This window comes from Miscanthus floridulus, chromosome 1 (genome assembly GCF_019320115.1).
Source record: "Miscanthus floridulus cultivar M001 chromosome 1, ASM1932011v1, whole genome shotgun sequence".
NCBI classification, from domain to species: domain Eukaryota; kingdom Viridiplantae; phylum Streptophyta; class Magnoliopsida; order Poales; family Poaceae; genus Miscanthus; species Miscanthus floridulus.
In genome coordinates this window covers 160329783-160343170 of record NC_089580.1, presented here as the reverse complement: position 1 = coordinate 160343170, position 13388 = coordinate 160329783, and the positions used below count along the sequence as shown (strand labels likewise).

Here is a 13388-nt window from a genome sequence, read left to right as displayed (position 1 = left end):
GGTGGATAATCATTTTGATGAACTCCTATAGGCTTTCTTCTTCTACATATGCAAACTATCAAGAGTTTGAGCTCAAATAGCTTATGAATCAAACAAAAAATCCACCATTATTCCTAGTCTAAAAAAACTCAATTTTCTCCATTTCTAAACCATAAAATGAGCTAGACTAGCAATTAAAGGAGGAATCTAAATTTGATCAACTACTATAAGGTTCCTTCATGTACACATTCAAACTATCAAGTGAGTTTGAGCTTAAATGGCATATAAATAAAAAATACGCCATTATTCTCAATCTAAAATAAAACCACAAATTTCTCGTTTCTAGACCATGAAATGAGCAATATTAGCAATGAAACATGAGGGGATGAAGTTGCTAACCTATAGAACCGAAGAATGGATAGAGGAATCGAATGAAGTCTAGATCCGAAGCATGAACTCCTCCAAGAGCAAGAACAGAGCTGAGATGAGTAAGAACAGAGAGCTTGAAATGGCTCAGGCTGGGGGAGAGGAGGAAAGAAAGTATGTACGTATCATATATCCTGGTACCTCTGGTCCCGGTTGATGCTTCCAACCGGGAATAAAATACACCTAATCCCGGTAGGAGCCAACGGGATTGAAGATTTAGTCCCGGTTTGTGCTACCAACCGGGACTAGAAGATAACCTTTAGTCTCGGTTGGAGCCACCAACAGGAACTAAAGGCGCCTGCTGCAAAAGCCTGCCACGCGAGCCGTTGGGCAAGTGACTTTAGTCCTGATTGGTGGTTCCAACCGGGACTAATGCTCCCTTTATTCCCGGGCTCAATTTTAGACGAGACTAAAGATAAAAACCAAAAGTATGTTCTCTACTAGTGTAATTGTTTACCTAATATAAGTTGTAATATTATTTTAATTAATTGCAAGGTGCAATTTGTGAGTTATATGATTCTTGTTGGTTGGATCGTAGTGTGAACTCTATAACTTGATCCTGCGTTTTAGTTGCGCTAGTGGAGATTGCAGATGGCGATTTCAGGGACCTTCCTATGACCCTCAAGTTAGTGCCATGGTGGTCGAGTGGACGGCGCGTGGTACTAGCTAGATGGCCGGGGTGAAAATCCTCACAATCATGGTTAGGTGTCACCAGATACAACACCGTGTTGAGTTCTAGAACAGAAAAGATTTAGAACATCTAAGGTTGGATGCTGGTTGAAAGCTGGAACAAATTGGATTTAGCGCATTAGGTTCATTTTTATGGATAAAAACAATTGTGGGATGTGCTCCGTACAATAAAACAATAGTGGTAAGTTGATTTATTTTAAAAGGAATAGCAGTAAGATTTTGGAACCTTGGTGTCATGTCGCAGTGCCCGGACGTTCGGCCCCTGGCTGTGTCCGGATGTAGCTGCCAGCCGTCTATTTCGCCGTGCCCCATCCCGTTCTCTGTTTGTTGCTACAACATTAGAAACCAACGAACTGCAACATACAACATTCAGTTACGAGATGATACATCCTTAATCGATAGGCAAAATCATCAGTTATTGCATCTCAATTTTATTGCCGCAACATGAGAAATCATTTATCTAACCTCTCAGTCTATATGCTACAGCATGAAAATTAGCAAAACGCAACATCCAACAGCCAGCTACTGAGTGCGACATCTCTAATCGATATAAGAAAAATCATTGCTTACTGCAACACCGAGAAATCATCACTTATTGCAACACCAAACATTCATGTGACACAACATGCTAGTTTGTTGCATCAACATGAGAGATCCCCTACTGAAAACATCAAAATTTGCTGTGAAAACATGAGAAATCTCCTGATGAAACATAAAGAAACAACAAATGCAACATCTCAAAACTATATGCTGAGCGACCACAGCCCTGGATCCAAAGACCGACAGGAGCTATCGCCAGAGAGGGAGCAAAACAAGCGAGGAACGCCATGGAGAGGGAGGATGGCTAGTGCTCGTGGTAGGACGTGGTGGAGAGGGAGGCTGGCGAGCAGGAACTCGAGTGAGCGGTGCCGGACGAACGACGAGAGAGAAAAATCGAATGAATGACTAGATCAGAGATTTTGGAGAGAAGCTGGTACTGATAAAAGTAACGACGAGAGAGGAAATCAAGTGAACGACTAGAACGGAGATTTGGGAGAGACGCTAGTACTGATAAGAGTACGTCCGTGTGTAGAGATGCGAGGCTATTAGGCCGTTTGGGCCCAGCCAAGTTGATAGGATCAATTTCGATGGTCTATTCGGTGTATCTCCTATTAGCACTGTGACCCGTTCCAATCATTCATTCTTGGTTACAGTAGTACGTGCTAATCACTGATACAGTAGGAAAGACCAAGGCCGTGTTTAGTTCACGCACCGAATCGGCGCCGCCGAATTTCCGGCGGTACTGTAGCTACAGTACCGTTTTGTTTTTATTTGGTAATAATTGTCCAATCGTTGACTAATTAGACTCAAAACGTTCGTCTCGCAAAGTACAACCAAACTGTGCAATTAGTTTTTAATTTTGTCAACATTTAGTACTCCATGCATGTACCGCAAGTTTGATGTGACAGGAAATCTTCTTTTTGCATAGTGTCAAATTCTGGAATTGGAGGGAACTAAACATGGCCCAAGAGTCGTCGTATGATCGGAATCGGATCCTACAATCATGGCACTATCGTGCCTTGACGATCCTTATGCTTAATGGTGTAGTTTTTTTTCCCCCGATGGCTGGACTCAAGAGAGGACTTGCCCTTGTGTGTTTCCTACTAGCAGAAATCATGATTGCGGCAGAAATCATTTACTTTGGTTTGCAAAACGTTACGGCAATGTTTGTTTAGGACAGTTACGGCGGAAAGGTTTATTGGAGGGAGCGGCTTCATGGCCCTACCATTTCCCAACCGTTGGCCGTTAGGCAAGAACGCCATTGTCACGACACCCAGCTTAGCGTCGCCCACAAGGTACGTACCACTACTTAACCAGACGTCCCCATCACTCGCTCGGCCAGCCTACCCTACACACGAGCACAGACGCACAAACGGACACACAGGCGCACGCTGAGCAGTGAACTCCCCATCCCCGCATGTCAAACAGAGCACAGCTCACGCTCACACCCTCCTCCGGAAACCAGGAATCCCAAGAACCAGCCGCGGCAGCGACGGCGACGCCATGGCTCTGACGGTGCCAACAGCGGCGCTGGTCGTCCTCGCCGTCGCGGCCACGCTGGCCCTGCAGCCGCGAGCGAGCGCGCAGATATCAGCCCCGCCCTTGGGCGCCCCCGCGCCGTCGTCGCTGGACTGCACGGGCGCGCTGCTGAACCTGACGCCGTGCCTGACGTACGTGGAGCGCCGCAGCGCGCTGACGCGGCCGGACAAGGGCTGCTGCGGGGCGCTCGCGGCCGTCGTGGGCGGTGACGACGCCCCCTGCCTGTGCGCGCTCCTCGGCGGGTACTACGGCGGCGCGCACGGCGCCCGCGTCGACACCGTGCGCACCCTCGCGCTGCCCACCATCTGCCGCGTGGACGCGCCGCCGCCCAGGCTCTGCGCCGCGCTCGGCATGCCCGTCGCCGAGCCGCCGGGCGGAGCCGCCGACGCGCCGACGGACTCAGGTACGTACGGCACGCTCTGGTCTGCCCGAGTGCGGTAAACGCTACTACGCCGGTTTCGATACGATCGCGTTCTGCTATGTGGCTGCCCTGGTGCCTGGTGGGATTTAGCGACCGATTAATAAATAATAACTTTAAAGGCGTCGTAGGTACTCTAGGAAATCATCATGTCAACGCCGTGTTTTTTTCTTAATCTACCTAGATTCTCTCGGGTGCGTACCCCTCTTGCAAACTTCATTTGCTAGACCAGACCATCCATCCGTACTAGCCCGGAATTCTGAGCTTTGTATGATACCACTCCCTTGAGTATTAGCCTGTACACACAATTGTACAAAAGTGTAGGCGTATCTAATAAAAACTAAAATTGTTGTACATCTTGAAATCTTGCAATACGTGGGAGTACTGCTATGTCCCGGTAACCATCTGATCAACCCGTGCGAGTCCTGACAAGAATGTCGGCACTGACAAGATCTCTCGCTGCAGGTTCCGACGCGCCGTCGACCACACCGGCAACGGTGGCCGCGAACGGCGGCCCGGCGACGCGCCCGCGAGCCTCGACACTGCCGTACCTGGTGTCTGCTCTCTGGCACGGCTGTCTCATCATCCTCTCCACCATGCTGCTGCTGTAACTCTTGCAGGCCGTACGCACACGGTACACCGCCCTCGGCGGCACGCACCGTAGAGCTGCCGCGCATCTTTACAGGTGTTAAATGTACAACACGCGTTCCGCCGGTGATGGAATCAATTCGGGCGTCCCGTCGTCCGTCCATCGGTCCATGCCCTCAACGTCCGCATCGAATTGTTGTGAAAAAACGCCTTTGGCTGATCTCCCTCGGCGCCTGCCCTGCCCCCGGCCGGCCCCACCAGCCCCAGGCAAACATCAAATCAGCACAGCGGCGATGGATGCGAACGTCCCGTCCGAGCCGCAGGCCGCAAAAGCACCGGCGTCTGACGTGCCGAGACGCGTGAAATCGTTGAAAGGCGGCTTGGCGCAACGGCGCGCTGTACGCGTGGACGCGGCTCCCGCGCTCCGGCCCCGTTTCTACGACCCCTCCCTTCCTCCCTCCGGGCTCCGGCTCGCCGCGCGAGCACGGGCTACGTGTGACAACTGACAAGATTCCTTTTACCCTTCCGGTAGCTGGGTGGCGTGCGTGTCATGACTCGAGCCAAAGAGTGCGTGCTGTGTCATATGGCATGGCCCGCACGGGTACGGCATACGGGGCTGGTCCGCTGGTGGCACCGTCGTGTGACCTGGCTTTCGGGCGCGGCTGTTCTGGCCGCCACGGTGGGGCTCGCCGGCGGGTGGATTATCGCTGTCGAGGTTGAGGCTAATGAGCTGGCTAAATTCGTCGGTCTGCACCAGTTCATCGATTGCCCTCACGCCCTGTCTGTTCTTGCCTCTGGTCCTCTAGGGGATGAAAATTAACGAGCACGAAGCACGTGATGGGTTCAGGCCTTCCGTCGCACCATCAGGTGCGTGGATGCGTCACGAGGGCATGCTACGGCGCTATGCTATATGTTCAAACGACACGGCTAGCGTCTGGACGTCTGGACGCCCGCGCCTGCAAGTCGTTTTCGTGCCGTTTCGCACGTCCACGCGGGCCCGTGTCGTCCCGAGCGTCAACACGATCGAGAAAGAGGCGGGAGGGGTGGCGAATGCCTAGTCGATGCCGGAGGAGGAAGACACACCGATGCGAGGAAGAAAAAGCGAGGAGAAAGATGCAAACATTCGATCTACTTTTAAAATATCCAGATGCAACACGTGCAACATACATTTGATGTTAGATGAAACACTTGAAATATGCATATGAAACACTTGCTGCAACACCAGATCTACTTTTGAAACATCCAGATGAAACGCTTGCAACATATGTACGAAAACAACTGAAACACTTGGAACATGCGTCTGAAACACTTGCAAACATACACCTAGAAAAACACATGAAACATTCGGAATATACACCTGAAACATACATGTATAGCCATTGCAACATGTGCAACATCCCAATCTACTTTTGTAACATAAAAATAAAACACTTGCAACATTCAAATGAAACATCTAAAACACTTGAAACATACCTCTGCAACATGGGCTTTGTGGCAGAACCGCCTAATCGAATGCCTCCTAAGAGTACTTGTCTTTCATTAGACACTAAGTACTCAAGGGAGGGCACCAAATTATACAGTTCCGTCGAGCACACACCAAGGAAGAACCCGAAAATCCACATGTTTTCATCAGGATCACAAATGAGAGAATAAAGCTTACAACATTTTAGCCATTTCTTACATCACATTCCATGCAGCATCAAAGTATAATATTTATTGATTATAACAGCGGAATATACCCATGTTATCAGAGTTATGAACAATTTACTTTAACAACGGAATATAAACATGTGATCACAGTTACAGGGGAAATAAATATATATTCATGACATGATGAAGCATTGATATATAAACTGTGACAACAGATTATAAAACTTCCATTTATAAAAATATTTAGTAAGAGTTATAAATAAAGACTATGATCGTAGAGTAAAGGAATCATCTCTGAGCCCACCAGGAGGAATCTACACACAAGAGTCAGCTCTAGCATCTACCTATCACCTATAACAGGGGAAATAAAACCCTGAGTACTCAATTGTACTCAGCAAGACTTACCCGATAGGAGAAAAGAAAAGACTCTAAGGGTATGCTAGGCTATCTGGCTTGTGGGTTTATTGCATCTACAGGAAGCATTACTAAACGTGCATCCTTATATTTGATTTCATTAGCAGTCATCATTAGTTCATTAACTAGCCATTCTATGTAAGCACCTGTACTACTTTTAAGCAGGTGATAAGCAATTAGAATTATTTTACCATCTTTCATCTTCTAGTTCTTACTATGTTGCTAGACTATAGACAAGTCGTACCGGATCATCGGCGATTCATGAATCAATGTGTCCAGCTAGGTACCCTGAAACACACGCCTCGCTGGTATCCTAGGCACAAACAGGACCAACCCAGCACCCTCCTATCACAAGGTCTAGGTCTCCGTCCAAACTTAGACTCCAAGCCCCCGCTCCTAAGTCCCGGACTCGATGTGGTGCTTAGACCTCCACCATCCCTGTCTCCAATCAGTCGGTTTAGAAAAAGAGCCGGAACCCATGACAAGAGAGCAATGAGTCTTCCCGCGCTCATACACAAGTATATGTTTAGGATAATAAGTCTATGACCTGCCTAGAACCGAATGCAACGGCAGGTCTTTAACCAACACAGGCGGAACAAATGCAATCCGATCCTCGCTCGAATGCCAAACCAAGTCCAGATCCAAAATACCATTACACCTGGTCTCCAATTATCATCCATATATATGTTCCAGGTGATAATAATATAGTAATAACAATAATATATTTCCTATCTCTCGTGAGTGACAGACAATCAGTCGACTTCTACCAGAGTCATGTAGCATAGCAATCTACATGATCTTGTCATACTAGTAAGACTCATAGAATAAAGATATATATATGCAAGTGGGTTTCATTCAACTCCTTAAAACTTAATGCACAAACATAATATAAAGTGTAGAAAAGTAGGGGTTATGCACCAGGGCTTGTCTGTGTAACATATAACCAAAAGTTAGTATTCCATCTTGGTGACACGATCTCCAAAAGTACCATCTCACCAGCAACTCCCGATGACTCCACGGTCCATCATCGTCCCTGTTATGGTATGCAATGCGATGCAGAGATGATGCAACAGTTAATTAACAAGGCAACAACAACTCTTAAAACAGAGTACATATTACGAACTAACAAGCTAGCTCTAATGACTAACGTACTAATCTACGTGTCAACATCGTCGAGAAAGGTGTTGTTTCCCAACAAGTGTTTTAGTTATACAATTCCAAGATGTTTCTTTATTTTATTTACTTGAGTTAGTATATATTCAAACTAGGGCTCATTTGCTATCTTAGCAATTTACTTACTATGCAGCTACAAAAATTATAGAGAACACCTGATAACACTTCTAACCTACTGTAAAATTTTTAGAACCAACACTATCACCGATCTCTCATAAAAATTCCCATAAGTTCACTTTTTTACAATATTATACATTTTAAAATAATTAGAGCAACCCAGAAAACATTTTAAAACTAGATGAACCAAATATGCTAATAGATAGATCACGATTTTAGGAGCCTAACAAAATTGGTTTGGAATTTTATAATTTTTCTATGATTTACTATGAATTTTGTAAGATCCCTGCTTTGGTAGAAAAAGAAAAGACTAACAAAAAGGAAGAGGACCGCTTGGGCCAATGATGGCTAGCTCGGCTCACGTGCGGCGCAGGCGCGACGGCAGACCGGCAGCGCGGCTCGGTCCATTAGCGCGCGGGTGGCCTACTGGCCAGGCGTGGCCCAACGATGGCGGTAACAGGCGTAGGCCGCCTAGGCAGCAGGCGGACCGTAGCCCAGCATAAGTAGGCCGACCCACGGTGTTGCGAAGACACCCCTAAGCTTTCCTCAAAACAACCCGTAGTACTTTAGGCACTATGCATCACTATTCATATGAATCAGAGAATTACGTTGGGGACCCTGAAAAAATTCTATTCTTACCCCGCGGTCCTCCTCTTCCTCCTCACAAGCAGAGCACGGGCAGGGGAACCAGCCAGCGGCCAAATCCGACCGTGAGGTTGCCGACGACTGTGGGGAGGCGGCATCACGGCTTGCCCGCTACCGGGCGTACCCGCTGGTGGACGCGGCTCGGCTAGAGCTAGAGCCTTTAGGCCCGGCCACGTGCGTCGGCGCTCGGGATCGGGCGCTCTGCGGTGGGGACGCGTCAACAGCGAGGTGGTGGTGTGGGGACGGTGAGGCAGGTGGTCGAGCATAGGAAGGCGTCGAGCGGTGGCGAGCTCGAGCCTTGCGGTGGGCAACAGCAGCAGGGGCAGCCCGACGCGGACGATGGCGGGGACGGCTGTGGGGCGACCATGGTGGGGACGCGGTGCGGGACAATGCGGGGCTCAGGCGTGCTCATGCGGGCGGTGGCCGGTCTATGAGAGTGGCCGTAGGTGCTTGTAGGGGTTCGCCCAAAGCAGCGAGCTGCGGGCACGGCCAGATAGGAAGCGCGGCGCGGTGACAGCGGTGCGCCAGCATGGCCACGGCGCGTGGACTGCGGAGGAGGTGTTCGGAAGGGGCAGCGTAGTGGGGCTATAGCTCCAGCATGGGATTGTGAGGGGGGGTGTTCGCGCGCACTCACAATGGGTTGGGCGATAGACGGCGTGGCCACGGCGGTGCTTTAGAGCTTGTGGGGAGCTCAACTGAAAGAGGGAAGAGGGGAGGAGAGACTTGGGATAGGTGGAGGAGGTACCGAAGGTGCTCACCAGCAACTAAATCGAGCTGTGGCGACTGTGTGTGGAGATCGATGATGCGCTCTCCTTTAGTGCTAAGAACAGGGGAACTCGATTAGGGGAGGAAGGAGGTGAGTAGCGTCACGGGATGGCTTGGCGGCTTGGTAAGGCAGAGGGCAGGGGCAAAGGCAGTACACAGCAACAGTAGCTCGGGTAGGTGGAATGAATGGTCTAGAGTGAGCGGGGCGAGATAGTTGAGGTGAGCGTCTGAGATCGCTAGCTACAAGTGTACCGATTCACGAAACAGAGCGCCAACGGCATGGCTCACAGCGCTATCTAAGGAGGTTAGGGCAATTTTTGGAGCAACAACGCAACGTCAAACCACTCCACGAACTATACCATGCTATGGTATCCACAAAGGTGCAATCAATAGTGCCAAAACATGATGCTAGTGTTTAAGAATTTTAATCAAAATTTAAATTCCAATTTAGCATTTTATAAATCGCCAAAAAGTGTACTTTCAACACAACTTCAAATTTTTGCCAATTTAACGAAAAGGGCTAATTTTAATTTCCAATTTGATTCTTGAGCTACAAAATACCATGGAACAACATCTATTCACCAATTCAACAGTTGCATTTTCATCTACTAGACTTGTACTTCAAATTTTATTTAAGTAACAATTACAAGTTATATTGTATTTTTGTTTATAAAAATTGTTTTTAATGCTTGATCAAATAAACAAGCCATTCACTATTTATTTGCTATCAGGCATTTTTAAGCACTTTCTTCATACTTTTCCAAAACAAGCCCTAAACAACTTTTGTCCACAAGATTATTTAAAAGTTGTTAAGCACCGAGACAAGTTGACTAATGACACTTATTCATTTGTTTTATTCACGAAAGTGAGCCGCACAAGATTCGTTTATAATTCCATGTGGGCTTTAAACTTTTAAACCTAAAAACTTGTTTTGCTAATTTCTCTTACGCATTAACCTAGGTGCTAAGCAAGCTCATAACACCAGAGGTGTTACAACCGGCCCCCCTAAAAAAATCTCATCCCTAGATTCGGAGCAAGAATCAGAAGGGGGAAAACGCGATTACATTCGTAAATCTTAAATTACACAAAAGATTACACGACGCCGAACGCTAAATTACACCGGGATTTAAAGTTACATGGTTAAGAGCAACCGAATACAACTGGGGCTTAATCTAGAAATCGGGATAGATGAGGGCAATGGAGAAACAACAAGATAATAATTATCCAAAACATGGCGTATGACCAACATATCTAGAAATAGGAGACTGAGAAGCAAACATTGTGAACCCTAAGACCAAACTAACCAATGGTAGACTTGAAGTTCTTTGAAAACCAGATCCTTCTTCTTCTCAGATTACCTAATCACCTCGGACTGACGAGCCTAGTTCCACAATGTTGACTAGATCTCGTAGCTCTGCGTCGGGTTTGACGGGATGGGGATGAAGAAGAAAAGCAAGGACCAAGGGCATCTTATAGTGGCAAACGGAGGTGGGCAGAGTGCACCGGCAGTGGAGACGGTGAGGATAGGATACCCTGCCGGTTCACGCTGTGTGGATAAAATCGGCCATGGTGCGCTCCCTGCGCGAGCGAGCGGAGGGGGAAATAAAGGAGAGGAGAGAGGGTTCGCTCGACGAGGTGGCGCGCAGCGAGTGTGTCCCCAAAAGAAGAAAAGAAGGGAGGGGGAAGGGGGGTCCGGTACGGGGATGAGAGTGTGGGGCGAGAGCCGACTGGATGCTGGGAAAAGGAGAAACGCACAGTGCATGAATACGGCGAGTGCGACACGATGTCACGGCCACGCGAAAACAGCATGCTAATGGGCCCGACACAGACGGCGTCCGCAGGGCACGCAGCAAAATAACCCGGCATGTGTAGTGCAATCAAGCCAAACACAAGTCTTAGAACCTGACGTCCACTCTAGCTTTTCTAAGCACTCCCTACTACCCGAGGCTAACTTTTTCCTTGTTACTCTTCTTTTGACCACATCCGTCTTTCATGTAAACTAAGACCATGTCATATGTTCTTCCTCCAAAACCACATTCTCTTGTGTACTTGAGGAAACACTATTGCATCGACTTGTTGTGGATTTTCCGTTTAAAACACCCAAATATTTCTAAGGAGAATATTTGTAGCAAAAGCAGTACAGCGGTGTAACTTGGTAAAGGTACTTGGTCAACAACCTCGATACCAGCGCGTGCCGAGCAGCGTCACCATGTGGCAGCTGTCCCACAGGGGCCCTTGGTTTCGTCGTGGCACCATAAGCTATTAGCCAGACAACTACTACCAACTTACATGCAATAAAGATGGTGGGGTCATAGACCACAGAATCAGAGGAGTATTGCAAGGGAAGATTCAAACAACAAGGGTTCCTTTTGCTACAAGGGGCAAGGAATTCAAATCCAATGACGGATTTGATTTAATGAGATTCAAGTGTTCTGCTAGGACATCCACAATTAGTCGATATAGTGTCCTATGTTATCCAATCACGGCTGGTCTGCTGGCATATGAATGATAACTTCTCTTGTAACCCGCTTAACATCGCCTTTGAAAACCCTAAACATGTCTAATATGGCAGAACCTCCTGAGAAATCAGGCCCACGTGCATCTATCGTTGTCTCAACAGACCTTTCATAGCGTACACGAGTTCCCAACAACTTAACAGGTCTGTCGGGTGTCCTCGGGAAACCTGAATCATCCACGATTCTTTTTCGAATAGGATCCCAATCACAGACATTGCATATTACAATAGTTTATTCAAATAAATACATCAGAGTAAAAGATAGCGGAAGTCTTAAGATAACATAGTTTACAAACCAGTTGTTTTCAAACTTACAATACCATAAGTGTCATACAACCATAGTAGCGGGATAATATTACATTAACATTATTTATCATACAAACTAGTGCCTTGTCCAAAGGCCATTCATCCTTCCTCATCGTCATTGACTTCAAACACAGACATGTAGCAGGGACCAAAACAAGTCTGCGCATGCAACTCACCTGCAACAAGGGTTAACAAACCCTGAGTACAAAAGTACTCAACAAGACTGACCTGATGAAAAAGGGGTTGAAGGACTTTAGAGATGCAGGTGTTGGGTCAAGGTAAGGATGTAGCAAGATTCAAAAGTTCTTTGCCAAAAGCTTACTATTCTTCATTCTATTTTCAAGTTTTACCCCTAAGTCCTTTTAGTTCATTATCTCAAACTAAATGTACATTTCCCATATTCCAATCCTTCTCATTCCATTCTTTTCTCGTGTTTTAGTAATTCACCAGTCCTGCATTGCTTCTGAAATGAATCGAGTCTCCATATCCATGGAGCACCGGCAATTCGAATTGATTCAAGTCCCAGCTGGGGATTCCTTATCACACGACATATGTAGAACTTAATCTTGCATATACCAACCTCGCTACTGGATCCTCCTATACTAAGCCGTCTCCACGCCACCCAAGAGCACATCACACCTCAAATCCGGCCACATTCCAGCCACGAGGGTACACGCTACTCCCGCCATCTCTCCACTTCCAGTGCGTGGGCATTCGTCTTAGTATCGGATTAGCCGAAGTAGGCTTACCAAAGTATGTGACCAGTACTACAAAGTGTCTCGTTCAGAAGATCCACAATGAGTGGCCTTTAAGCGACATAGTCGGCAATATTACCCAACATTCAAGATAAGTCACCCAACTAGTCTCTAGTTCATTCTACCTTCTTTCTTTCTTTGGCCAGTATGCCATCTTTGATTGTATCGAAACTTTTACTTTGAAAGCCTACCATAAAGCATACTAAGCATTCTACGCCTTTGTAAATGAAAACATCTTCAAGGATGGTAAACAATTAACAAGGTAGACAATGCATCAAGTAGGTAACATTTGAATTAATCAACTTAATGCAATAAGTAACATAGGTAATAAACTTTTCAAAGTAAACAAGGTAATGGTTTAATGCATAAACTGGGGCTTGCCTTCGTTGATGATCTCGGGTTCCGGATCAGTACCACAATTATCGAATCCCGTGACAACCGGGGATTCTTCCACAACTTGCTCAACTAGAATCGTTTCACTCTTGGATTCTACACGAAATAATAACATATGCTTCAACATGATGATAATGTAAACATGATGCTTTCATGGTACATGAAATATAACAACACCCCGAATACGACTTTCCTTCACGGTACAGTTGTAAGCCAACAAAAACCAATTTGCAATTCTACCATCAAGGACCACACACATGTGACTTGACCAAACTGATCTTGAAACCCTACTGGTCACAAAACATGACCAAAACAAGATCAAACACTAATCTAACACTTAGGGTTTGCTTTTATTTATTTTTGAATTAATTTGGAAATAAGCCCAAAAATGAACTTGTTCCAAATGACCTCAAAATTTTATGTAAGCTTCCTCATGACAGATTAGTGTACCAAAATAAATTTCATAATTTTTGGA

At 46.7% G+C, this 13388-nt stretch overlaps 1 protein-coding gene across 1 annotated transcript; it reads left to right on the top strand.

Moving 5' to 3' along the window:
* The first annotated feature begins 3033 nt into the window (after positions 1–3033).
* Positions 3034–4461, top strand: LOC136499791 (non-specific lipid transfer protein GPI-anchored 2-like). The gene is made up of 2 exons (XM_066495321.1): positions 3034–3577; positions 4058–4461. Exons 1-2 carry the CDS (start codon positions 3139–3141, stop codon positions 4201–4203), a joined length of 585 nt encoding a protein of 194 aa, XP_066351418.1. The 5' UTR covers positions 3034–3138; the 3' UTR covers positions 4204–4461.
* The last annotated feature ends 8927 nt before the right edge of the window (positions 4462–13388 follow it).